This window comes from Clupea harengus, unplaced genomic scaffold, assembly GCF_900700415.2.
Source record: "Clupea harengus unplaced genomic scaffold, Ch_v2.0.2, whole genome shotgun sequence".
NCBI lineage: Eukaryota > Metazoa > Chordata > Actinopteri > Clupeiformes > Clupeidae > Clupea > Clupea harengus.
In genome coordinates, this window is record NW_024880282.1 from 1 (window position 1) to 25,001 (window position 25,001).

At 40.8% G+C, this 25,001-nt stretch overlaps 2 protein-coding genes and 1 long non-coding RNA gene across 6 annotated transcripts; 2 read left to right on the forward strand and 1 right to left on the reverse strand.

Annotated features, from left to right (window-relative positions):
* The first annotated feature begins 1,907 nt into the window (after positions 1 to 1,907).
* Positions 1,908 to 14,749, forward strand: sgk3 (serum/glucocorticoid regulated kinase family member 3). Of its 4 annotated transcripts, none has more exons than XM_042706443.1 (18): positions 1,908 to 2,126; positions 3,451 to 3,565; positions 5,465 to 5,667; positions 6,009 to 6,092; positions 6,649 to 6,721; positions 7,321 to 7,396; positions 7,867 to 7,942; positions 8,113 to 8,162; positions 8,421 to 8,478; positions 8,989 to 9,072; positions 9,181 to 9,312; positions 10,563 to 10,675; positions 11,525 to 11,561; positions 12,043 to 12,129; positions 12,420 to 12,515; positions 12,897 to 13,052; positions 13,413 to 13,502; positions 13,617 to 14,749. In XM_042706443.1, exons 3-18 carry the CDS (start codon positions 5,590 to 5,592, stop codon positions 13,785 to 13,787), a joined length of 1,461 nt encoding a protein of 486 aa, XP_042562377.1. In that variant the 5' UTR covers positions 1,908 to 2,126; positions 3,451 to 3,565; positions 5,465 to 5,589; the 3' UTR covers positions 13,788 to 14,749. The 4 variants fall into 4 exon arrangements, with proteins under 4 accessions (XP_042562377.1, XP_042562374.1, XP_042562376.1 ...); XM_042706442.1 differs by lacking the exon at positions 1,908 to 2,126 and adding an exon at positions 2,181 to 3,343; XM_042706440.1 differs by lacking the exon at positions 3,451 to 3,565 and having other exon boundaries at positions 1,909 to 2,126.
* Positions 14,750 to 14,812: 63 nt separating this feature from the next.
* Positions 14,813 to 22,581, forward strand: mcmdc2 (minichromosome maintenance domain containing 2). Its single transcript, XM_042706439.1, has 14 exons — positions 14,813 to 14,930; positions 15,188 to 15,318; positions 15,419 to 15,478; positions 15,667 to 15,862; positions 16,090 to 16,212; positions 16,376 to 16,477; positions 17,202 to 17,330; positions 17,696 to 17,933; positions 18,371 to 18,576; positions 19,049 to 19,215; positions 20,203 to 20,382; positions 20,899 to 21,041; positions 21,634 to 21,743; positions 22,013 to 22,581. Exons 1-14 carry the CDS (start codon positions 14,831 to 14,833, stop codon positions 22,177 to 22,179), a joined length of 2,052 nt encoding a protein of 683 aa, XP_042562373.1. The 5' UTR covers positions 14,813 to 14,830; the 3' UTR covers positions 22,180 to 22,581.
* A 90-nt stretch (positions 22,582 to 22,671) lies between these two features.
* On the reverse strand, positions 22,672 to 24,994 carry LOC122131774. The gene is made up of 7 exons (XR_006152139.1): positions 24,828 to 24,994; positions 24,457 to 24,514; positions 24,167 to 24,196; positions 23,765 to 23,825; positions 23,475 to 23,533; positions 23,149 to 23,213; positions 22,672 to 22,912 (listed from the first exon to the last, which is right to left on the reverse strand). It is a non-coding gene; the product is annotated as an uncharacterized LOC122131774 (long non-coding RNA).
* Between the last annotated feature and the right edge of the window lie 7 nt (positions 24,995 to 25,001).

Here is a 25,001-nt window from a genome sequence, read left to right on the forward strand (position 1 = left end):
ACGTGAATATTAGAAAACTTAATCCACAAGATCAGTAAATAAAATCCCCTGTAAATTACTTCAGCCTTATTTGGAATCAGAAGGCCCTCCTTGAATCCAGCGGGATATTTATCCATAGAAATCGCTGTTACCCATGTCTTCTCTGCAGCATAAGTTGTTATTAGATCCCAGAACTAAAACAGTTTCGAATAGTAGCTTAGTGTGCCAGCAGCCTAACGTTAGTTTGCATTGATCAACCAGTCACATCGCTTGAGAGCAAGCTAAATTATGTGTTCAAACCAAAGATCTGTAGGTGATCACTGTTGCTATCGACATACATTTATTTTAAACAATTTACATTAAAGGTATTCAGCGTCTTCACACAACTGACTACTATAAATACTCCGAGCATATTCCTTCTTCAAATGAAACCCGCCTAGTTCACATCATCTACCCTCCCACTGCTGACAGCACTTCTACTTGTTATTTTCCTCGGCTGAATTTTTTGTCCATCCCGCCGAATCTCGCGCCCAGCCTCTTTTTAGAGATGTGTTTGAATCTGCGCACGCGGCCTCGCAGCTGATTGGTCAGAGATGGGGAGAGTTTCTAGGAGGGTGCTTCACATTTTGAGCCGCTGATCACAGCAGCGGGATAGCGTATTAACCAACTTGTGATCATATCGTACATTATGTTTTAACTTCAAATAATCCAATACAACCCGCCTTTACCTTGTTGTCACACAGCGTACACAAACATGTCATGCAATGAATTAAAGTGCAATGAATGAAAGCACATGCGTGACCGGATTTTGTATCGAGAAACACTCTACTACCCCCTAGTGGGTATTTTAAAGAAAATATTTATCATTATTGTGGGTAGGCGTATGTTACTTGTGGCCACACCAAAATATATTATTCTTTTGAATTATCATAACGATGTAACATGCGTGAACACTGTGAAACATGCTTTTGATAACCAACTGTTTAACTGTTTTCATATGTTAGTTATGTCATATGTTGCCTGTTTAGACTAAACCTAAAACAGCTATTTGGAAGCACGTGTTCTGCATATATACTACATGAGCTGTGGTTACTGAAAGGCGCTTTATTCAGAAAATGGTTCCCTTCATAGTTGAATGATGCTTATAGGAAACATCTGAGAGATGAGTCAATCTTTCCGGCAGGGCGCCTTCACTTCCTTAGTGGACCTGTATGTTCCTGTTACACTCTCCTGACCTCATGCTGTCTGAGGGCTCTCTAGAGAGGACACGATTTTGCTTGTTTTTAGGGATCATATCAGCCCATTCTAGGCGTTCATCAACAGGCCTATCATGTTTTTGGCCACATTATCTTAGGGTTGTGGTGAAAAACTACTACTAACAACAACCTCACCAATAATAGTTTCTAACATTTAGCTTAATATATAGGCTAGCCAAATCATAATTGACCATGATAAAAGCTACAAGACAGCAAGAAGACAAAGCACAGACACACACACATACAACGATCTTAAGTATACACATGGCGTACATTAGGTCTGTTTTATGGCAATGTGTAGGCCTAACTATTACTATTGTCCCTATACAAGTTTATGAATGTTGCACACTGCCAAGAACCAACATTTCATGATGTCCTATTACACCCATCCAAATTCAGTAGGCTGCAGTTGCACAAAGTAGACAATTTATGCTCAGTGCTTTGACTTTATGTCGACTATCCCGCTATACCAGCGTTATGTACACCTATGTTAGAAAGTAATACAAAGTGATAAACGGCTAACGTAATACAAATTCATTTGATAAACAGCACACAGAAAGATGCCCACACCATAATTATTTGAAGCACTATATCCACCTTCCAAAGTGCTGTACGTTTGCCTTCTTGCCACTAGAGAGTACTGTTGGCCTCGTTTCAGTATTTTCATCCAGAAGCGTAGTCCCGTGACTAATTCGCCTGGAACTCTGAGTACAAGTGTATAAACATTTCCTACTTTGCCGGGCAGTGACCACTTGCATAAAATGGATGGTAAATATTTCTGTTCGTGCCCGATGATTATGGAATACATTCAATCAAGGACCATCTTGCAAAATTAAAAACTTGACTTCCTTTGTGACACGACACGTCATTGAAGGCCGTTGAGAAAACAAGGTAAGAACATTCCAATAGTAAATCAAGTTTGTACTTTGTATTGTAGGCCCTCAACTTAGCCCACTTTGTACTTTCTCGGTAATTGTGGCCTTTAGGGGCAAGGATAGGCTTGTTTGAGTACGACAGAAATGTAAGGTACACAATGTATCTTTCATTACGTAATGTTTTGGTGTAGCCTAATGGTCAAGTTAAGTTGCTCCTCACACACATTCGTGCTCTTTAAAGGAAGTTTAACATTTTCAGATCGAAAGATCTGTGGTAACAGAAACTCTTGCTTCAAAGTTAGACAGTCGTTTATGACTATTCTATTGCCTGACAAGAACTTTCATTGACGATGGATAGTAGCCGAAGTTGAGACCAGCAAGAGAAATTACAGTGTCTACATTCCTTAGTTTCAATGCAACATACACATCAAGGGAGATATGTTTTTTCTTTTGTAGGAACTGTGGGACATGATTTCCGTACGAAGGAAGTTTAACATCACAAAATTCAGATATGCCTGCAGCTAGTCTGAGCAAGTTTGGACATGGCTTGCAAAAATAGTCCAGTTTCTACTTTTAGTTCTCCTTGTTCAAGTTTGAGGGGCAAATATATTGTACAGTTGGCTGACGAGGATATTGTAAAGAGGTGTTTTGACAGCACGTTTCAGAAAGGGTCAGTATGGGATGGTTAGACTAAAGTCTAAATAATGGTGGGAATGCTAGGCTACCTCACTGCTGAACACTTAACTAGTTAAAGTGTACCCCTTTCAGACACATTCTGGACACGTGAGTGGGCTTCTTAAAGCTTGTGCTGGCAGTAATAGTATTACCCATTTCAGGACTTCCCGTGGTTTGTTGTAACAAGCCTAACTGTTGTGCAGGGAAAAATCCTCCACACCCACCATCTCAACAGCTACAAAGGCTGTTTGGATCCAGTTTGTCCTCGGATACTCCCCCACATGTTCAGGATGTGAAGAGTTGAGAGAAAGAGAGAGACTCATGCATATCTTTTTATGTTACACATTACCTGTCATTTTCCAGCGCAGTGTATCCAGAGAGGAGGTTTGCAGTGTGTGCACTGTCAGTGCTGTGTGTGACCAAGCAGCCATTTATTCTGCTGCTTGGCAGAGACAGTTGGGTGATTGTGTGCCTTGCTCCCTGTCTGGCAGTGTTGTGAGAATATATGAGGGGTCAAGTCTGGTGGTTGGCCATTACTTCAGTTCTGTGGAAGCAGTGGTGTGGAACACTTCATTCTCAAACTTCCTCTCCTAATTTGTTTGAGAGTGTGAGGATTTTCAACACTTTATAATTTATGGGATTTTAACTGAATTTTTCTTGTTTAGGAGACGTCCGTTTATTAACACTCTAGTCATATGGTACACACATGCATAAATTGGACGCAAGATCTCTATGTTTGGATTTGGTCTATTTGGTTGTCAGATTACTGCTGCTTTAAGGGTGAGTACTTTCACTTCAGCGTATCAGTTTCTTTGAAACTAAACTGGTCAAACCGTAAAGGGATTTAGAGTTATAAGCTATCCAGCATAGATCGTTTCCATTGTTGTTCCATTCCATTTCCATTGTTGTCCACAATTGTTTCGAGGTAGAGTGCTGCACAATGCCTGCTGCACAATATCTCTGAAAGATGTAACATGGAACATACTTTAGCATTACAAAATGATTAACAGCTTGGATTGACTATTGACTACTGACTATTTTCAACTCACTTTACACTTAATGTGTTTGGGATGTTGCCAGTGCTGTCGCCATATTAATGTTTAACAACCAAAACTAGACTATTGACATTTCTTGTTAAGGTTTGCTTATTAATATCATTATGAAAATCTAACAAGCCAAATTTGAATAATTGGAGGTCTTTTTTGAGAAAATGATTTAGTATTCTGCTTTTTAATGTAATGTGTTAACGAAACACATAGTTTCGCATTTATTCTGAGCTAGAGTTCATTGAGGTCTCCAGTGTTTTAACAAGGGTATGGTCAGAATCTCTAACAGCATTGGGAACTAAAAAGACTATAATACAAACACTTTTTTCATATTTAGAAGTAGGTGTGTACACATTTAGAAGTAGCATGTGTAAAGGCAGCACAGGCTAATTCTGCTGCTTTTGCGTGTTCCAAAGAGTCATGGGAGTTTCTCTATCAGGAGCCAGGAGTGGCTCACTGTATCTTAATATTTACATTCTGAGTGAAAGCCTCTTGGTCTATGGGAGTTTTTCCTTTTTTTATTTCAGACTGAAATATTTCTGGAATGTCAAAGCAACTATTGTTTCTGTTTTGTGTCGAGGTGAATTGAAAACAGCCTTAGATGTTGTCTCAGATACTCATTTCTGAGGGTTTTGTGTCGCTTTTCTGAAGGCCTCCCCAGTTACCGGTAGAGGAAATTTGTGTGGTAACTACTAGTCAGCTAGTGAACAGACATGAGTGTTTTTGACTCGCCCTGACACATCAAACACAGAACACAACACACACACACACACACACACACACACACACACACACACACACACACACACACACACACACACACACACACACACACACACACACACACACACACAACACCACACCACACAGTAAAATTGTGTTTTTCCTGTAACTTTAAAAGGACTGTGAACAAACCTTGATCTTCGAAGAGTATAAACCTACTTTAAAAAGAAAAGGCTTAATTATCTGATCATTATTTTATCAGCTTTCGTTGTAGACTTTCCCAGAGAGTATTAAGCATGCCAATACAGTGATCGTGTTGTAAATGAAGGTGAAGATATTGGTTATGAGGATCAGTATTATGATGCTTTGTTACTCTGTCATCTGACTGACTGGCTGAGTGCACAAACCTGGCTTGGCGTGGCTGTTTCACTCTTTGAAGAGCTGTGGAAGTCGTCTAAAAATACCAGGAGAGGAAGGAGAATGTCAACCGCCCAGCGTGAGGTTGTGTGCTGGGGCAAGGGAAAGAGGCAGGGTAGCTTGCAAAGGGGGAATGTGCCTGTTTGCAGCCCAGGTGGCCGTCAGCGTAAGAAGAGAATAGAAGAGAAGAGAAGAGAAGACTAGTGTAGTGTAGTGGAAGAGTAGTGCAGCCAGATTGAGGAGGAGGAGGAGGAGGAGGAGGAGAGGCTGCTCTGCTTGCCTGCGCAGGCTGAGGCCCCTTGGTGTGAGCAGGTTGAACGTGAGCACAGAACCAGCTGGGCTCACACTCGTGTCACGCTAAAGACACCCACTCACCCCAACTGCTTTACACCGCACTGGCCTCAAATGCACGGTCAGCTCAGGGAACTAGAACTAAGTGTTGCTCTGTATTTCATTTTAGTTCTCAGTTATCTTTTATGACATTTGTTGATAGACGTCAGTGGCAGTATGGAGATCGCCCGTACACAGTTGCGTCAGAGAGCCTCCGAACCGTCCCACCTCTGAGGAAACTGCATCACCTGTGTCTCTCACCGAGTTTGAGTAGCTGGTCCCTGCAGCATGGAGGAGACGTCTAGCTGCCCTAACGTCAGCATCCCCTGCCACAATGAGCAGAGGGACAAGAAGAAGCGCTACACTGTAAGTACACGTGACCTGCATCACCGCCAGTCTTCTCTCGAGGAGGCAAGAGCAGGTTCTGTTATCTTCGATGCCTATCATTGATTCTGTCATTCAACTGGTGTTGCCTGAGTTAACAAAAATACGCCTGCCCTATGGTGTATGTTGGTTTTGATAAAAGTCTTTATGCCATGTACACTAAGTGTTCCCATCTGAGCATTTAGAAATCCAGGGTGAGCATGAGTAGCACTTCGCTAAATGGTTGTGGAATTTCATGATTACACACACACATATACACACACCTATAGTGACAGTAACAACAGTACATACAAGACCAAAGTTCTGTTTTCATCATTCTTCAGGTTTACAAAGTGATGGTCACTGTTGGAAGACACGAATGGTTTGTCTTCAGGAGATACACAGAATTTGATAAGCTGTACAACACGGTGAGTGGAACTGCTCCTATTTAAAGCCAATAGCATTACGCAGAGCTGTGAAAAACCTGTGTTACCAGAAATGCTGCTTATGGACTAGTTATATTGATCATGTGAGAGCATGATGGAGGCCTGATAGTGCGAAGAGAGGGCTTGTGTTCCCCAGAATAAACACAGCATTCTGCTTTTCATTCTAGTAGTTTGGTGGCAGATAAGCTGTTCTTAAGGGACAGGATTATTTATAATCACAGTTTTATCAAAACACTTTTTTTTTCATTTCCTCTGCTGTTTAAATCCTTTTATCCCAGTAAAAATGATGTGCCTATAAGAAGTAATTTAACCTTGTTCAGTCGAATGATCTTTTAACAGTGAAAGTAGGGTAAATTACATTATACAGTTTTTGACAGCAGTTTAATAAAAAAGTATGGTGTTCTGTTTTAAGAGGGTGTGAATAGTGATTAGAAGGAGGATATTGGAACGAACACAAAAATCTGTCATGTGATTGTGAAATGATAATGGCTGTGAGCTTTTCAGTTTCATGACGGATCATTGCATGTTCATTTTCCAGCTGAAGAAACAGTTCCCTTCCCTCAACTTGAAGATCCCTGCTAAGAGGATATTCGGGGACAATTTTGATCCAGGTATTCACAGTGTATGAAGTTTTGTCTGTGTCTGAAGATTCTGTCATCAGTTTGAAATGACTTGTGTTCTTCAGAATGATTATATGACAACACAGAACAAGACCCCTTTTGTTGTTTTAACCAACAGGCAGTTTTACAGTCATTTTACTCATTTCGTTCAAATAAGATTTTCAGCCAATTTGACTGAAATTGAATCATAAGCAAGTCATAAACGACATGAAAATGAACTATTTCAAATTCAATTGGCCCCCAGCAACTCAAATGGGAGGATGTCTCTCTAATGATACGTTCTGTGTTCATTAGTGTTGCACTTGTGAATTGTGAGTTTATACCATCTATGATACACAGATGGAAAGGAAAAAGACATCAGATGACTTGATTCCTTTAGAGGATTCATTCACCTTATTATGAAATGAGCAACTATTCAGTGTCCCATGAAACTTTTAGATAACATTAAAGATGTCCTTTAATGAATTGGAGATTCATGAACGGAACTAATTTGGACAATGTCAAAGAAACTTTTTGTTCATTTCAATGCTGTGTGTATTGTATGAATGAAAACCTATAAATGGTGACTAATCTGAGATTCGTCCAATTAGAGTTCATAAAGCAGAGGAGGACGGGGTTAAATGAGTTCATCCAGCGAATCGTGTCCCATCCGCAGCTCAGCAGCCAGTGAGTGCATTGGACACTTATGCAATACATCTCATGCAAATTAGTATTCACTATGAGGTCTAGTCATCAGTCATACCGAGGTGAATTGTAGCTCAAATTTAGACACCCTTGCATCACAGGCATGCCGTTCTTATGAATGTTGATGTATCGAAGTATGTTTAAACTGGAGTATTATGTGAGTTTAATGTATGTGCATAGATGTAATGTAATGAGTGTTGTAAGGTGATACAATCTGCTCCATATCTTTTCTTAGTAAAGCACTAAGATGTCAGAGGGGTCCGCTTAAAATCAATTGTGCTATATACGTGATATCCATTCAGACGTGTAGTTCATCCCCTGATATGGTAGCCTGTGGCTTCAGGCTGGTGCTGTATTAGCCTGCTAACAGCAGTGGCTTTGTTTTGGTCCCAGTCAGACGTCTAACTTGTGACTTTTTTTCTTTTTTCTTTCTCGCCGGCTCAAAAATGCAGTCCTGATGTGCAAGGTTTTCTTCAGATGGACAAATTCAAAAACTTCTCAGACGCCTCAGAAGATGAGGATGAAAAGGTTGGTCGACACGTTAATGGATCTTGTTAAAAACACATACCTTGTGTCATCACGGCATTTGAAACCTAATGATTTTAGTCAATCGTTGATAAGTACAAAACAATTGCTTTTCAGTCTATGTAGTGTAGCATTTGTTATGCTTACATAGTTGTGTCTTTCTGTGTTGGCAGAACAACACTACCTCCAGAAATATTAACTTGGGTCCATCTGGAAATCCACAGTAAGTGCCACCCACTTTCCCATTTTTGTCGATGATATGAAAACTTGAAGTATGACTGTTAGTCTGGTTAGATGTATGCATGTTGGTGCGTATTTTTATATCTCCATTTTCTGAAAGGGTCTGTCTGTAATTATGCCACGTGTTATGGTCAGACACACATGACTGTTTTCATTATACCGACTTCCCTGGTGTCTATTATACATTTGGTACCAATATGTCACTATGACTTAGTGACTCTGTAATTTTCCATTTCCTCAGTGCGAAGCCCAGTGACTTTGACTTCTTGAAAGTCATTGGCAAAGGAAGTTTTGGAAAGGTATGTTTATAATCAAGTTTAGTTCAGATAACCAAACAGCACTGCAAACTTCTGAAACCAAAACATTTTTCTTCTAAAATAGGGGATTGTATTGAAATGCATCTGGGTACCTGGGATCTGTAATCAGCCATTCAAAAACAAAATTGTGTGACATCACTACCTGCATGTGCACTGTACACTGAAGCGATGGGATAGACTTTGCTGGTGACTGTGTGTGATGGCAATTTTGACAGAAGCTTTGATTTTGCAAAAAAATATATATAAATGTGCAGCCTCAGCTGGTTCCAGCAAATGTGAAACTGAACAGAAACAATACAGTCTCTTTATTGAGTTCAGTGTGGCTAGAGATACAGTTTTAGTTCTGTATTTTCTCAACAGTTGGGTTTCCCAGATGAGAATTGAAAGTTCAGCAATGCAAGAATGAAGCTTTTAGATTCACATTTCCCAGCCTTGTTTTGATGTTGGAGCTAATGTACATTCCCCACGCTTTTTGCATTCTACTTATGAAAGGTTCTACTTGCAAAACGGAAGCGAGATGGGAAGTATTACGCCATCAAAGTCTTGCAGAAAAAGGTCATTTTAAACCGGAGAGAGGTAAACGGCTGTTTAGCTAAAAAAAATATTCTTCCACACCTGACCTGACTGTTTTGTTTTTCCTTCATGTTCTTACAGTCCATTTATCTGTTGATCTTTTTTCTTTAGCAAAAACATATCATGGCTGAGCGCAATGTACTGTTGAAAAATGTGCAGCACCCCTTCCTGGTTGGCTTGCATTATTCCTTCCAGACGACAGACAAGTTGTACTTCGTCTTGGATTTCGTCAACGGTGGAGAAGTGAGTACTTTTGAACACGTGGGCACTACATGCCCATACAAGTCATCTGGACGAGGGGTGGGTGAGGGGGTGGTGGTGGTGGGGACCTCCGGGCATTATAAAAACACAAGAAGCTGTGCTGCCAATTAGTCTTGCAAATGACTGACATCTGGCTTGTCATTCATTTTAAAAGGTCAATTTTCTGCTCGTAAAGGGCAGTCTACATATTCACGTGTGGCAAGAGCTAAGTAGATTAGAAGGCACAAGGAAAATCACTCTGGACAAGGGCTGGCTAATTTTAAATGGCTCATGATCCTTGCTCTGTGTTGCACAAATTAGTTTCTAGAGAGAACAGCTGATCATATTCCTTTTGACAGGATCATGATTCATGATTCATCAGTGCTTCTAACTGACCAGCATTTACATCTACATCTACACTGACCTCTGTCAAAAGTACACAATGAATCAGTTATTTCAAGTTCGTTTCATCACTTTAGTTATTTCAAGTATAATATTTAGAATTTCTCTGTAGTCCTAAAAATCAACAAGAAGCAGATAGGAGAAGGGAAATGTCTCCATTTGAATAACTCTATCATGACCGCATCTGCTCCATAAGCACATGTTATTCTGTAGGATTGAGCATCAGCATTCAAAAGCCAAGACTATAGACTGGATGATTGCCATTGGGTGATAACAGTTTCATTTTTAATCACAAACCTTATTTCTCTTGCACAAACCTTATATGCTTGCTGTGAAATTTAAAGTAACAATGAAACAACTCTGTTTTGAATGTTCCATTATAATTATGGGAACTAGGCCCCAGTGTGAGTGACCTTGAGACCTTCAGTGTCCACAATGGGCTAGTTTTAGCAATAGGACCAGTTGACTGGAACTGAGTCCATAGTGCTGATGTGTCCATAGTGTTGGTGTTTTGTGCACCCTGCACTGGGTTCGCTGTTGAGGACCTTGTCAAATGTTTTCCTTGGCTGAAAGATGGTCATCTTCTTAAGCAGGTGTTGTTGGGGAAAGCAGCGCTCTAGTTTCCTGAAGGGTTTGGGCATAATGAATTTCACTTTAGAGTTTTTAATGTGCACCTCTGTCTCCCCTAAATGACGCTCCTTGTCCCCCATCACTGATGGGATGTCCAGATGTCTCTTGGCTGGAGTAGAGTGCTCCTTCCTTTGTGCTCAGTTTATCTGTTTACCTTAACTGTTCTGTAATACCTAAAGCCTTAATTGAGGTTTAATATAATGTGTCCTTTGTGGTTGCAGCTGTTTTTCCATCTGCAAAAGGAACGGACCTTCCCTGAGCTCAGAGCAAAGTTCTACATCGCTGAGATAGCAAGTGCCCTCGGCTATTTGCATTCTCTCAATATTGTTTACAGGTACTTCATCTCGTGCCTCTTACTCATTGATGTACTACCGTAGACCTGTTTCATACTTTCATATATACAAGGTCAACCGTTTTTTGCTTGTACCCTTTTCCCTAGTTTATCCGAGTTTAGCATTTTATGTGCTTGGAATTAAATGCAACATGCCTCTTCTCAATTAGCCATACAATTTCCTTCTCACATTGGCAAAAAAATATATTACTGGACATTCCAAACTTAACCATTTCTTTGAAGTGCCGTCTCTCCTTCTATCTGCCTCTGCAGTTTTAAACTTGGCTAATGTCATCAGTTCCACCAGCATGCTCATATTGGTAGAATAACTGACATGTGACCACAGTGCACATGCCACCTCAAAGGATCTTTTCCGTTTTTGTCGGCCAAATGAAGTTAACGTTTATTTTTGGAAATGTCTTAACATTAATTTAGTTCAATAATGTAGAACTAGTTCTTGGGCTGAACTGCCACAGCTTTCTTGTTACATTCTGTCACTTTCACACTGAAGTGAACATTGACCCTATGCTTTCTCTGGTTGATCATTTTGCCAGCCGTAAAAATATTTTAGAGTTCCTTGGATAGAGCTCTAATACTAGGATAACTTTAACGTAACATTACAACATAATGGTAACTTATTATGATAACTTTTTGTGGCCTAAATGTGTTATGATTGAAACCAATTTAAAAATGTAAGACTTACTTGATATAATATGCTGCACAAACATTATAATGGAAACATGGATAATCATGTTGGCTTGCACAGAAGGCCATGGCTGTGTCCAAAGAATTCTCATGGTTGTATAATGTTTAAAGAATGCTGTTCCAACAGAATGCTCTGTGTCTTTCCAGGGATCTGAAGCCAGAGAATATTCTGCTGGACTACCAAGTAAGATTCCTTTCCCTCTGAAGCTGATCATAGGTCGGGTATCAGATTATGTATTTAGCCTAATTTTCTGGGGTCAGATTTCAAGGAAAGGATATGAAGACTTGTTACACCTACACTCTCAAATCCCTTATGTCAGCAGTTGGCCATATTGCCCCCTAAAGTGTAGCTGAAGGTAATCTGTTTTGTAGGTCTAAGAATCCAACACTTTGACCTCAGACTAAGAAAATGGTTCAGTGTACACTGCAACTGTACCATTCTTTAGCCAAATAAAATATTTTCCTAAATGTTCAGGTGTCATCTCAGTATTGCATAAAGAATAGTTTTGATTCCATGTTGTAATGCTCATCTCCAGCTAGTGAGTGTGCTGAGGAAGGTGGTGCCGACCTGCATTCCTCCTACACAAATGATTCCTCAGTTTTTCTTAGGTTGTGAATGGGTGGCCTGTATGCTAAATTCTGTCTATGTCTGCTGTCTTTATAAGGGACATATAGTCTTAACGGACTTTGGATTGTGCAAGGAAGGCATTTCCCAGGCGGATACAACAACCACGTTTTGTGGGACACCAGAGGTAAATGGTGGTTTTGATAATGCCATTTCCTTTTTGTCCTGTTTACCATGTAGTGAATTTGGTCAGTATTGTGTAATTTCATGTGAACTCCTTGTGAAATGTAAATCCAGTCTGACCCTTTTTTGCTCAATACTCAAGGTTCCTTTTTTGACATACAATCTCAATAGCACAAATGTGTATATTGGTGTATATTACCCTTTGAATGACATACAGTAGATCCTTATCTCTACAGATGAATAGATGCATATGGTATGAATGTAACATTGCGTAATTGTGTGACCCTTGAACAGTATCTAGCCCCGGAGGTGTTGAGGAAGCAGCCGTATGATAACACAGTCGACTGGTGGTGCCTTGGCTCGGTCCTGTACGAGATGCTTTATGGCCTGGTATGTTTTCACTGTCTGCTGTCATGCTAGGACCCCCCCCCCCTCTTGACTAGTCGTTTGTGAGATACTTCTGAGGGGTTGGTTGACATTGGCTTTGTATGGAAATGTCTTTTTGCTGTGATGACGCCAAATGTTTTATTGGTTTGGAAATTAGTTCTACCCATGAGGCTTCTTGTATTATTGTTTTTATGCCTTTTTGTGATTTAAAAAGAAAAATGTATGATGTCTGATGCAAATGTGTTTGAGATAGCCGCTAAATTCACTATGCATGTACCAAGCTAACAACATTTGCAAAAGAGTTAACAAAATATCCCTTAAATTGAGACTGTATGGTAGATTTATTATACGATACATTTAAAAAAAATTGTTTCTCTTGATTAGCCTCCGTTCTATAGCAGAGACACCCACGAGATGTATGATAACATACTCCACAAGGACCTGTTGATGCGGCCGGGAGCATCTCCTACCGCCTGGTCAATACTGCAGGCACTGCTGGAGAAAGACCACACCAGGAGACTGGGCTTCAGAGATGACTTTGTAAGGGCTCTTACACTGTTGCGCACGGTTGCACAGATGTCTCCCTCTAGTGAGGATAGTGTGTAGGGTGGACTTGGAGACAGTCGCAGTGAAGAGTGCAGGCTGGGAGTTGGGTGGTGGGACTACCATACAAAAAATATTTATGCTGTCTACTAAGTTTGTTTAATAAGCCTCTTGACTTTGAAAAAATTCAGCTATGATGTTGTAGACTTGGTCTCTATCCTATTGTTTTTGAGCTTGTGCAGAAATGTTACCTTTTAAACCTGTTAAGTTAAGTAGAAAAAAAAAAATGATGTGTGTAATTACATTAATCTAATGTGCATAATTACATTAATCTGTATGTTTTTATTTGTCCTTCAGAATGAGGTTAAAAGACACAATTTCTTTGCTTCCATCAACTGGGATGACCTGGAGCAGAGAAAAATCCCACCCCCATTCAACCCCAATGTGGTAGGCTAAATGTTCATGTTTGTCGTCATATCAGATTTAGCATAAATAGACTATAGGTAACAATGCAAAAACAGTTTGTGATAAATATTAATGTCACACTGCTGTAACTTGCAGGATTCTCAGTATGACATCACCAACTTTGACCCAGAGTTCACGGATGAAACCGTCCCCAACTCTGTGTGCTACTCAACCGAGCATTCCATTGTCAACGCCAGTGTTATGGAGGCTGACGACGCCTTCCTGGGGTTCTCTTACGCCCCACCTTCCGATGACTCTTTCCTGTAAAAGAACTGGAATTTTGGAAAATTCAGTGAGCTGCGTTGAACTGTGCTCCACTGCCTGCTTTGTAATAGTTGCCTTACTAGTAGATAATTCCTTTGGATAAAAGGGAAGCATTTTTTTTTAGTAGGATGGACCCTTCAAGACACGGGCATAGCACTTGATAACATAAAGCAGAAATGAGTGAATGGTTTGAGATACAGTGTGTTTCAAATCTTTATTTTTTATTTCTCAAATAACAGAGTTATATTTTTAAAAATCGATTGACAACTTACCTGATATATATGTTTAATTTGGCTCTGTCCAAATTATTGTCTATGGTTAATCTTTCCCGCTGAACCGGACTCTTGTGGAAAAAGTCAATTTTCAAACATATTGATTGTGTATTGTAAAATATTTCATATTGATGAATTTGTCTGGTTATGGATTCCTTTTTGGTGGTATGGTCATCTTTGAAATGTTTAAAAGTATCAAATTTAATTATATAGTAAACATTCTCTTTTTTTGCCCCTCACCAAAGATTGTTTACACATGCCCTGCTATACATCCCTGTAAATTGTATGTTAATAGAACATATCAAATATTTGATTTGTTTTATAATGGCAAATGTATGTATAGGCCGATGAATGGATTATGAATATGTATTTCGACCTTTTTGCAAAACACGAAATTAATTGATATTTTGTGCTTAAAGATGATGAGCACTTTTGTACAGAAAACATTTGAAATGTTAAGTTACAGAGTTGGATTTAAAAGGGGACCATGTAAAATGCAGCTATAGTGTGTGTATAATGTATGGTCTGTTACAATCACTCTAAAATAGAAATTCCCAACAGTAATTAACTGAAACTGCCAACTCCCAACAGCTCCTGCAATTTCTGAGAAAGTGCATTTAGTAGGTTGATGTGGCCTAAAGTGGTTTCCCCTCATGCTGTAGGATACTGTCCTCAATAAAACGTTTCTTTGAACTGTCAGGAAGTTTTTTCGCGAGAGTAACAGAATGCTATATGTTTGCGGTCACGAGACCCCTAAAGGGTGTGTGAAAGTTAATGATGGAGGATTTTTTATCCTTGAAAGAAGCAATAGTTTCATATTTAGACAGAACCGGTGGGCTTCAACAGCTTATAGCTGACTGCAAATCGTTCAAAGGTGAGTTCAATCTGATTCTTGCCATCAACTTCGGTATGTTAGCTAGTAACCTACATCGTTTAGCTACGTTAGCTAGCAAACTATCTAGGATAGGTTGCTGTCACTGAACAATGTAACGTCTGGTAATAATCATTTGGCAGTATCCTAGTTAGCCAGCGTCAGTTTCCAGTAATGGTGACTGAATTTTAACTAAATGAAACCAGTGAAACAAGATACCATCACTAGAGCCTTACCCAACCTTTCTACATGTCCACTAGAATCCTCTCAGGGTGATGCAGTGTATCGCTTCAGTTTTCATGTGAGTCCCAGCGACCTTACTGAACTAGATGCCAGACTGGGAGACGTCGTTTTACATGAACCGCTAAAAGCCAAAGCACTGTTTCGATCGGTAAGTAGGGTAGGACCTAACCTGCGCCTAGATATATCTGAAAGTGAGTTTGCAAGTGTGGTGTCCCAGTTATACCAAGTAAATGTGTCTTGTCCTCTAGGTTTGCTTTTTGTCCATAAAGACACTGTCACTCATGGACCAGATCCACATGGAGAGTCAGGTAAGGCATCACCTTACGTCAGGTTAGGCCCAACTAAACGATAGGGCCTAGATTTACATATTTGAGACCAAGTTAAAAATGTCCAGGCCTATATTTTAATCCAAAATAAACCTGTGTGTAACTACATTACTATTTCATTATTGAAATGAAAACATGAAGATGAGAACTCCTTTTCTTCCTTTTCTCAGGTGAATGTGGTCTTGAAAGTAACTCACCTGCCACCATTCCCCAGCTATCAGCTGAATCTGTGTGAGTTCCCAAAGGGCTATGGGCCAATGAGACCCATGGCCATGGAAGGACTTGTGATCGCCATGACACGGGTCACAAAATACACACAAGGGGCCCGGTTCCTTTGTACGAATGAGAACTGTCCATGTGCTGAAGGTATCTTTCTCAATCGATTATTCACTAGGTACAATACGTGGATGGTTTTACTCTTGAATACACTATCCAGGCATGTTTGAGCTTTATTTCCGTATTGGTTTGACCTGGAAGATCACTAGTCACCCGGGGTGTCCCTGGACATGGTAGATCCCCCTGATAGGCCCTTTAGACTTTGTGTAACCTTCTGCACCTCAGTATTGATAGATCTTGGCTCCTGTGACCTACAGGATTTCAGCACATTCGAGTTCACGCTCCAGGAGCCACTGAGACGGCCACAGTCAGGAGTGACTTCACCTGCCTTCTCTGCTCTGCATCGCTTAAAGAGGACGTCAAGTCCAGAGTACTGGGGGGTGAGCAGAGTTCATCGAGCACGTATCTGACACACCTCGTCCAATGAGCCAATCTAAGCAGACTACACTACAAAAGAACATGTGTGCACGTTAAACGTGAGTGTTGATTTAGGCAGGGCTGGAAGGATGGAGAACAGTGGGAAATGTTCTGTTACTGTTACAGATAAGCAGCTGGTGGAACTGATACATGTTGATGCACTGGATGTGCTGGGAGTCCACCCTCCTTCCTCGCTCAGATATCAGTCTGTCACCCTGTTCCTGAGAGGTATCTACAGCTGCATTTCTGTCCTTGTCAATACTGGTGTGCGTGGGGTGCCACAACATGTTTCGTTTTGCATGTTAGATGTATTCAGCTGGAAATGTTTTATCAGGGTACACTTCCCGTGCGGACAGACTCCTTGAGGTCCTGTGGCTTCACTGGTTAATGTCATTTTGAAAACCCCCTCAATTCATTCACCATCTTAAATACTGTCAAATACTTAGGAGACATGCAATTCCTTGGGTTGCACACAATCAGGTGAACTACTCTGGAATTAGGAAAAGAATTGTATTTTACTCACTGTTTTTTCTTTTAAATGAACTTAATTTTTAGGCAAAGAACCTCTTAGAGACTTCTAAATAAATAGACTGTGGAACAGGCTGCCACGCATAGTTGCCCCCTGTGTAATATTGGGTGTTCCTGTCCCTTCCAATAATGTTGTCCAGTCAGGCCTCTTGGGAGTCTGTCTATTCTCAGTGCCAGTATTAGCATATGCTGTTGACCCAGTCTAAGAGAGGAATTCAATACACTTGGCTCCAGTTACTAAACATATATGTTAATAAAGGTAAGGAACACTCATTAGCTAGTAGCGCACATAGTGGGATCTTTGTTCACGAAACCACGCCGTGTTTCTTTTGGCAGCCACGCTAGGTGGCATGCACGGTTCTTAAATAATCAGCGAGGAACAACTCTCTCCCGGACTGTTATTGTTTAGTTTCTTAATGTTTAGATGAGCTGTGCAACTCCATGAGAATCGGCTGGCTCTACAGGGTGGTGGGCATTCCGGCACATGTTCACCAGTGGCCCACTGTCACCTGGAGTGTGGAGGCTAGCAGCGTTCAACCGTGGACACCTGAGAGTAAGGACCCACTTTTGCATTTCTGATGACATGACAATCTTGCTCTACCTCCTCTATTTGATTTATTTCAGTATCTTTCTGGTTTATTTAACAGGGTCACATTAAGGTGCATACAAGTAAATATCCCAGAATTAGCCAAGAGGCCAGTTCTGATTTTTTTTCATTATTTTTTGTAGCTTGGCTCCGCCGGCCAATTGCTCCCAACTCTGCTTTCGCTGGTTATACCAGGTTAACTGTATCACCTTTATGTGACCTAAAACTACTCATGTTTTATGGGAAGCTTGAGATGACAGTATCGGAGTATCAGAATATCAAATCATCAAATCATGACAGTATCAAATCGTCCTCATTTCTCCCTCACCCAGATCCTTGCCAAATAAGTAAAAACTTCCAGGCCTTGTTTGTGTCTATGGCCGGGTCTCCGTGGAGGTTCTCCGCTGTCGTGGCCAACTCGTTCGCCTCCCAGGTGGTTCCGCCAGGTCTCTACACCACGCTGAAGTTGGCTCTTCTGCTGAGCCTGGTTCAGAGTGGAGACATGGACCCAGACTCTCACACCTGTCTGGACGTGCTGGCACTGACCAGCGACACTCTCATCGTAGACAGGTTCTGTAAAAACCAACTCGCTCGGTAGACTGATGACTACATAGATAGATAGATAGATAGATACTTTATTGATCGCAAAGGAAATTTAGGTTATTTATTTTTCAACTAAAATGCCACTGTATGGCGTTCACACTTTTCAAATTGAAGTTTAATCGAAGAAATGCAAGTCACATAGACCAATACCAGTAAAAACTGAGTTGATGTTTTGACTTGACACCATGATACAACATATGGTACTGACGCTGTCTTCATTAAAGGGGAAAGTCTTGAAGACCAGTGCTAGTCAACACCATATGAAAGTGAATTGCAGTTATAAGACTGACAACACCGACCTGCTATTACAAGCACACTGAAACGCTTCTAACATTAAAAGAAATGAAAGCTGTACGGATGAGCTCCAGTCATGAAGGCTGCGCTTGTGTGCTTGGGTGTTGCAGGCTCATGACGTACAGTCTAGCCCTGGCCACGCGGGGCATCCATCACCACGCCACGGGAGAGCTGTTTTCGTCGCTGTCGAAGGACGAGCACGGCGTTGGCACGGCAAACATTCATGCCGGCTCTGCCCTGTTGGCCACTGGAGGAGTGTGCCTACTCGGTGACCTCACCCTCTACAGGAAGGACAAGATGGACGCCCTCCAGTCAGGTAGCTGAGGGCATTAGGAGGCGTCTGTGTCTGTTGTTTCTAGTGCTAAGCAAGATAAGCAATCATGCAAACTCCATCAGGAGCCAACAGAATTGTCTTATGGTTATGTTTATTATGTCATCATGCTATAGTAAGCGGGATTCTTTATAGTGTGATAGATACACAACATAACGAATCACCATGCCATATCAACAGTGTAAATCAGGCCTCGTGAAAAAAGGACATTTGCTTTGTGTTTGTATTACTGTCTTTACAGTACAGTGCCTTCACACAAGTCTTTACAGGAGATGAACAATGGATTAATTGTTGTAAAGAGAAGACAAAACATTGTTTGTTTCACATGACTCCTCTGGAAGGAACTGAGGTTGACTTCAGTACAGTTTTATGATGCCTTGTTTGGCATGGATCCGTGCCACTAGCTCTCTGGGACTGTGGTAACAGAGCCATTTTTCTGCTCCTGATCTTGCCGTAGGTCTTGAGATCAGGGCTGTATCAGTCTTCATCCCTGGGAAGAAGTACGGAGAAGAAGCTGACCAGCAGCTCTCCTTCCCTCTGCAGTGTAACTTCTGGGCGCTGGCCGACATGGCCGCTCCCTCAAAGAAGTCGGCCAAAAACGATACAGCAGCATTGGGCTCAGTGGTGGGTTTGCATCCTCTCTCTTTGTCTGCTGTATCTGTCCCGAGTGCCACAGCTCGTCTCAAATTTGACTACTGTTCTGGTGAAGTCAATGATGCATTTAAATATGCATTAGTATGCCATTATATTATAATCAGGAACGAGGAGTGAATCATTTTGGTTATAAGCAAGTGTAAGGGGCTTACACAATGCATACAAGAGAATTTGCTTGCACTAGGTCATATAAATATATGTAAGTATGCAGTGAGATCATTTGCTCTAGAAACCAGTCTAGCATTTATTTTTGCTGTGGCAAGCATGTACGTTATGGTGTAATAGTAATGTCACTGAGAATATATAAGTTATATTTGTATAAGATTTATGTTGAACACTATTTTATATGATATAATATAGTTTTAATATAGTTTTATTGTGAGAAATTTCCAACTGTGTTTCCTGTGTTTGAAAAATGCTTGCTGTTGTCAGGCAGTGTCTTCCCATTTCCGTCTCTTCGTTGCGATGATCCAATTGTTGTCGCTTCAATAGCCTACTACAAGTGAGTTTTTTTTCCAGCAAGGACGTACATGATTGGACAACAGGCCAAACAATGCATTCATGAGACTGCTATGTCGCAAGCACATTTCAGTGACACACCACACCCTGATTTTTCAAAAGTTAACACTTTTCAAGATGACATAGTTCACGTTCCAGAGACTGCTTTCTCTCTGACCTCAATGTCCATATTTAGGGCACATTTTGAGACAGGAAGTGGACACAATAGACTTACTCTCAAGGAAGGGCTCAATAGCTCTCACTAATGCAAACACTCAAGGGCTTAATTTAGCCACAGACAAAAGCGTAGACAATCGCTATAATTTCCCCTTTCAAAATGCTTCAGAGCCCTCTGGTAAACTCACTCTGGTATGTTATTGTAAAAGGTATTATTTCTAGTTACTGCTTACTAGAATTACATTTTTGATAAAAGGGAAATCTATCTGTTCCACACTGCAGGACATAGGTTCAATCCCATCTCAGGTAGCCGAGACGTTTGGCCTGATGATTCAGTGTCGAGACCTGGGGGGAGATCAAGTCTCCCTCCCGATTACAGTGCACACCCTTAGGCAGGCCATCCAGCCAGGGGAGCCTCTCTATCCAGCCTGCATGCAGTTTGCCACACAAGACTTCAAGGAGGTAACGTTAGACCACAGACATGTGGCAGGCAAATGGAAATAAATTCCTGACTTTCGACGATCCTGTTCAGCTTGACCCGCACATTTCCTATGGTTTCAGTAACTAATGAGCAGAAGCCATTACCAATTAAGCTTGATGCGTGTTTGGCCGAGGTCTTGCTGTTTGAATGCGAGACCCATCACCATTGCAGGGATCATACATTAGGAATTAATGTAAATTAAAGGAGGACATTTTTTTTTTACATTCTTTCCTTCCTGTTCCATCACAATTAGATTAGTAGAACCAATAACATGGTCACCACAGCTTCTCATACATTTCCAGCAGTTTAGCACACCCTTGTTTTGAAAGCAGAGTGATACTATTTAATAAGATCATATTACAACACTTTTGAAGACAATTGGGGGGGGGGGGATCTGTTCCCAGATATTTTCCTGACTCTGCTCCTAGCTCAGTTGTCGTTATTCGTGTAGAGAATGTTAAAGATTGTCTTTCAGTCCTCCCCTCTTTCCTTCGCAGCTCCTGGCGTTTGCACGGAGTCTGCAGGTGGAGATGAGCCCGGAGGCGGAGAAGATGATCCACGGCTACTACATGGCCAGCCGTAGGATCCGCTCAGACTCCACACAGGGTTCCTCTGTGTCAGTCGCCTCCATGAAACTACTGTAAGTGCTGCAGGATGCTTAGAGTATGTCTATAGCAGCCATATAGTATGGTGTAGTATAGTCGTTTTTTCAATGACTCAGGGACACTTCAGTATTTCTATATAAACATATAAAAGTAACTGTAAATTACCACATACATGATGTAGCCAAAATAACCTTAATGTAAAATTTCAATATTTATAGTGTATGTAGAATCCTATAATATAGTTAAACCCTCAATTTGTGGTGGAACTGCAATACAGCTTAAGAGAAAACATCCAGACTGAAGTCTCACAAACCATGCAGATCTGCATCTGCTTGAGTCATCCACTAGATGGAGTAGTTCTACAAGTCATCTCCAAATAAGTCTCCCCCCTCTTTCAACCTTTCCAAAGAAACATCAAGCAAGACTCATTTTTTATGTTGCCCGGCTAAATGTTTTGAAAATCCTTTCAGTGTTGTGTCAGATTATATTCAGACAGGAACCAGTTGCTTTTTGATGGCCGTTGTGTACGGGTGTAAACGGAGGTCAGAGTGGTAGCATGGTTTTCTGTAACCTGAGGTTTGCTAGGACTCAGTCATTCAGCTGAGTGTTCTGCATTGGCTTTGCCAGGATTGCACTGGCCGAAGCCCACAGTAAACTCAGTCTGAGGAACCGGGTTCTGGAAGAAGACGCCCTCATTGCTGTGCTGCTCTGTGAGAACTCAATCACGCTGAAGCACGGTGAGACCCAAGACACGCTCATCCCTGAACAGGGGTTTTAGATTCAGATTAACACACTGGTCAGACAGGTTTTAGCAATTAGTAAAACAAGTTTATAGTTATATACAAAAAAAATACAAGTATAGTTTAAAATGTTATAGCTTTTATTTTTTAAATTAAAACATGTATGCGTTTATGAAATCAGTATAACTGGTAGGTACGGTTAGTGTTCCAGTGCTCTAGCTAGTTGGTGCTGAAGGCGTCTCTCTCTGGATGCTTTGGGACCACAGGGGCCTCGGCGCTTGTTATTCCACCTGACGCCGTCTTTCCCTGTGATCTCCACGACCTGGAGTCTCTGCACAGACGGGACGTGGCCCTGGAGGAGTTCCACCAGCAGATCCTGCAATTTGTGTACAGCTACGCACCCGGGGCCGCCAGCTACATCACTGAGGAGTAGGTTGGCGCTCTCCCAGCGCTCCACGGAAGAAACTAGCGGGGGAATCTACTGTACCTTCAGGTCATTTTAGTAGGGCAGAAAAGGAGGCCAAGTTCTGGTGAGGATACTGACCAGCTGGCTGAGGTGAAATACCATTTTTTTAGTAATTTCTTACTCATTACATTTAAGCTATTTATTTAAAGAATTCATTGTATGTGTACATCATTTTTTTTCTTATAACAATTACATTACGATTTATAGAAATGATGGTAAATTTCAAACGAATAAAGAGTGAATTCCCCCACCCTTCTTGGTTGATTCAATGAAAAGGGTATTGACTGAAACAAAACTGTTAAGACACCTGCTCATATATCGGTTTAGATTTTAGTTGATAAGCAAGGACCAAAATCACAATCCTTGGAAGAACCCAAATAAAACATGATGACTAAATGCTGCGAGTACGTTTAGAGCCAACCAACCAAACATGAAAAAAATACAATACAAAAATGCTTATTCAGTTGAAATAGGTTTTATTGACAATTTTTCACCCTCATTCTTGACCAAAAATAAAGGTCTATAACAGATGAGTTTTAATGTGTATTAAAAATCGGACTGGTGTGCAAAGTCTTAAACTTTCTTCCTTAGAGTATATAATTCACCACGTTGTTTTCACAAGATGAAAATGGCAATCACAGCAAGTTTCATTGCTCAAATGGATCATCTTTATTGGGTCACGCAGACATTCCCAAGAAACCTATAGGTGGGGGGTATAAAAACGCATAAATTAGCAATCTCCTGTAACCATGTTAAACGCATTCCAGTGATTCTTCTTGCCAAATCAGTGAGTCACAATGTCACCACCGTGTTAGTCAGATGGGTAAACGGCATAAGTGATAGTCATCATATGCAAGCACTACAGAGTACATGTAATATTAACCCTGTGTAGAAAAGTATGCAAAGGCATTTATTCAATATTTAAAAAAGAAATACCTTTAGGCAGTAGCCTGGGCACAGCAAGTGCATTCTAGGAAGTTGGTCCTTATCCGATTACCAATCTGTCAACCAAAATAAATACAGGTATTTTCAGCAGGAAGCTACTTAAAGCTAATAAATAAATACAAATACGGTTAAGCAATTTAAGTGATGACGTAGCCTCAGGTAGTCACAGATTGACCACCCTAACTTGGGCAGACGTTTAACGGCAAAAAATGTGAAAACCACCCTAAGTAATGAAGAGCTCCTTCAGATCTTTACGCTGGCAGAAGAGGCAGTGAATGTTTTAGTCTTCTGAGCACTCATCTACAGTCAAAACTTACCCGATGCCCCCATCTGCAGGTACACATTCAGAGAACAGGAAGCCCTCCCGTCCAGCTATCTGAGAGGGGAATATATTTAAATGAATGACCCACTTCTAAATTAGGTAATTTGTGCAATTATAAATACATGTCAGTTCAGTTTTGTTTCACAATGTCACCACCCCAGTATTAGGTCAGATGGGTAAACGGCAACAATGTGAATCATTTGCTTACTGTGTGTGTGTGTGTGTAAATTCAGGGGAAAATATGAAAATATATATGTATGCACACAAGAAATATTTTAAAATTACCTCCTGCCATCATCTGCATAGTCAGATGTAGAGAAGACCAATTCCTCCAGGTCTGGGTCGTCTGTAATCCAAGAACAATAACTCAAATCTTCAGTGATTAACCTCTTCCTGAAGCGGTCATCAATGCAAACAATAGTAGCAGGTCATCAGTTCAGTTCATCACAGTATCACCATCCCAGTTTTTGGTCAGATGGGTAAACGGCAAATATGTGAGTCATCATTGTAAAGACTGCATTTAACATATGACTTTCTGGCACAAGAGATGTACTTAAGGTTTGTAGCTGTGGTCACAACACAACTTTAAATACCACACACACACACACACACACACACACACACACACACACACACACACATTGCATAGCAAATGCGTAGACGAGTAATACTCATGTTATGAATTACCTTCTGCCACCATCGTTCCAGCTCAGTCATCTAGAATACAAGAACAAAAATCTTTAAAGTGACGAACCACTTATTTTGTCATCAATGCAAACATTAGTAGCATGGTGCACTTCAGTTCATCACAGTATCACCACCCCAGATTTTGGTCAGATGGGTAAACGGCATAAATGTGGAAGTCATCATTGTAAAGTTGTAGTTACAAAACAACTTTATGTGTCACACACACACACATTGCAGAGTATGTGAGGGTTACTCATCTATGTATTCAAGTCATTCACATTTTCAATTACCTTCAGCCACCATCTCCAATCACAGATGTAGAAGAAAATCCCTCCTGCTCGGAGTCGTCTGAAATCCAAAAACAAAAATCTTTAAAGTGATGAACCACTTCTTGTTTTTGTCTATAACCAAATTCGCAGCAGGTCATCAGTTCAGTTCATCACAGTATCACCATCCCAGTTTTTGGTCAGATGGGTAAACGGCAAATATGTGAGTCATCATTGTAAAGACTGCATTTAACATATGACTTTTTCTGGCACAAGAGATTTACTTAAGGTTTGTAGCTGTAGTTACAACACAACTTTATATGTCACACACACGTATTGCAGAGTATGTGAGGGTTACTCATCTATGTATTTAGGTCATATATATTTTCAATTACCTTCAGCCACCATCTCCAATCTCAGGTGTGCTTAGAGTCGTCTGAAACCCAAAAACAAAAATCTTTAAAGAGATGAACCACTTCTTGCTTTTGTCACTCATGAAATGTGTAGCAGGTCATCAGTTCAGTTCATCACAGTGTCACCATCCCAATTTTTGGTCAGATGGGTAAACG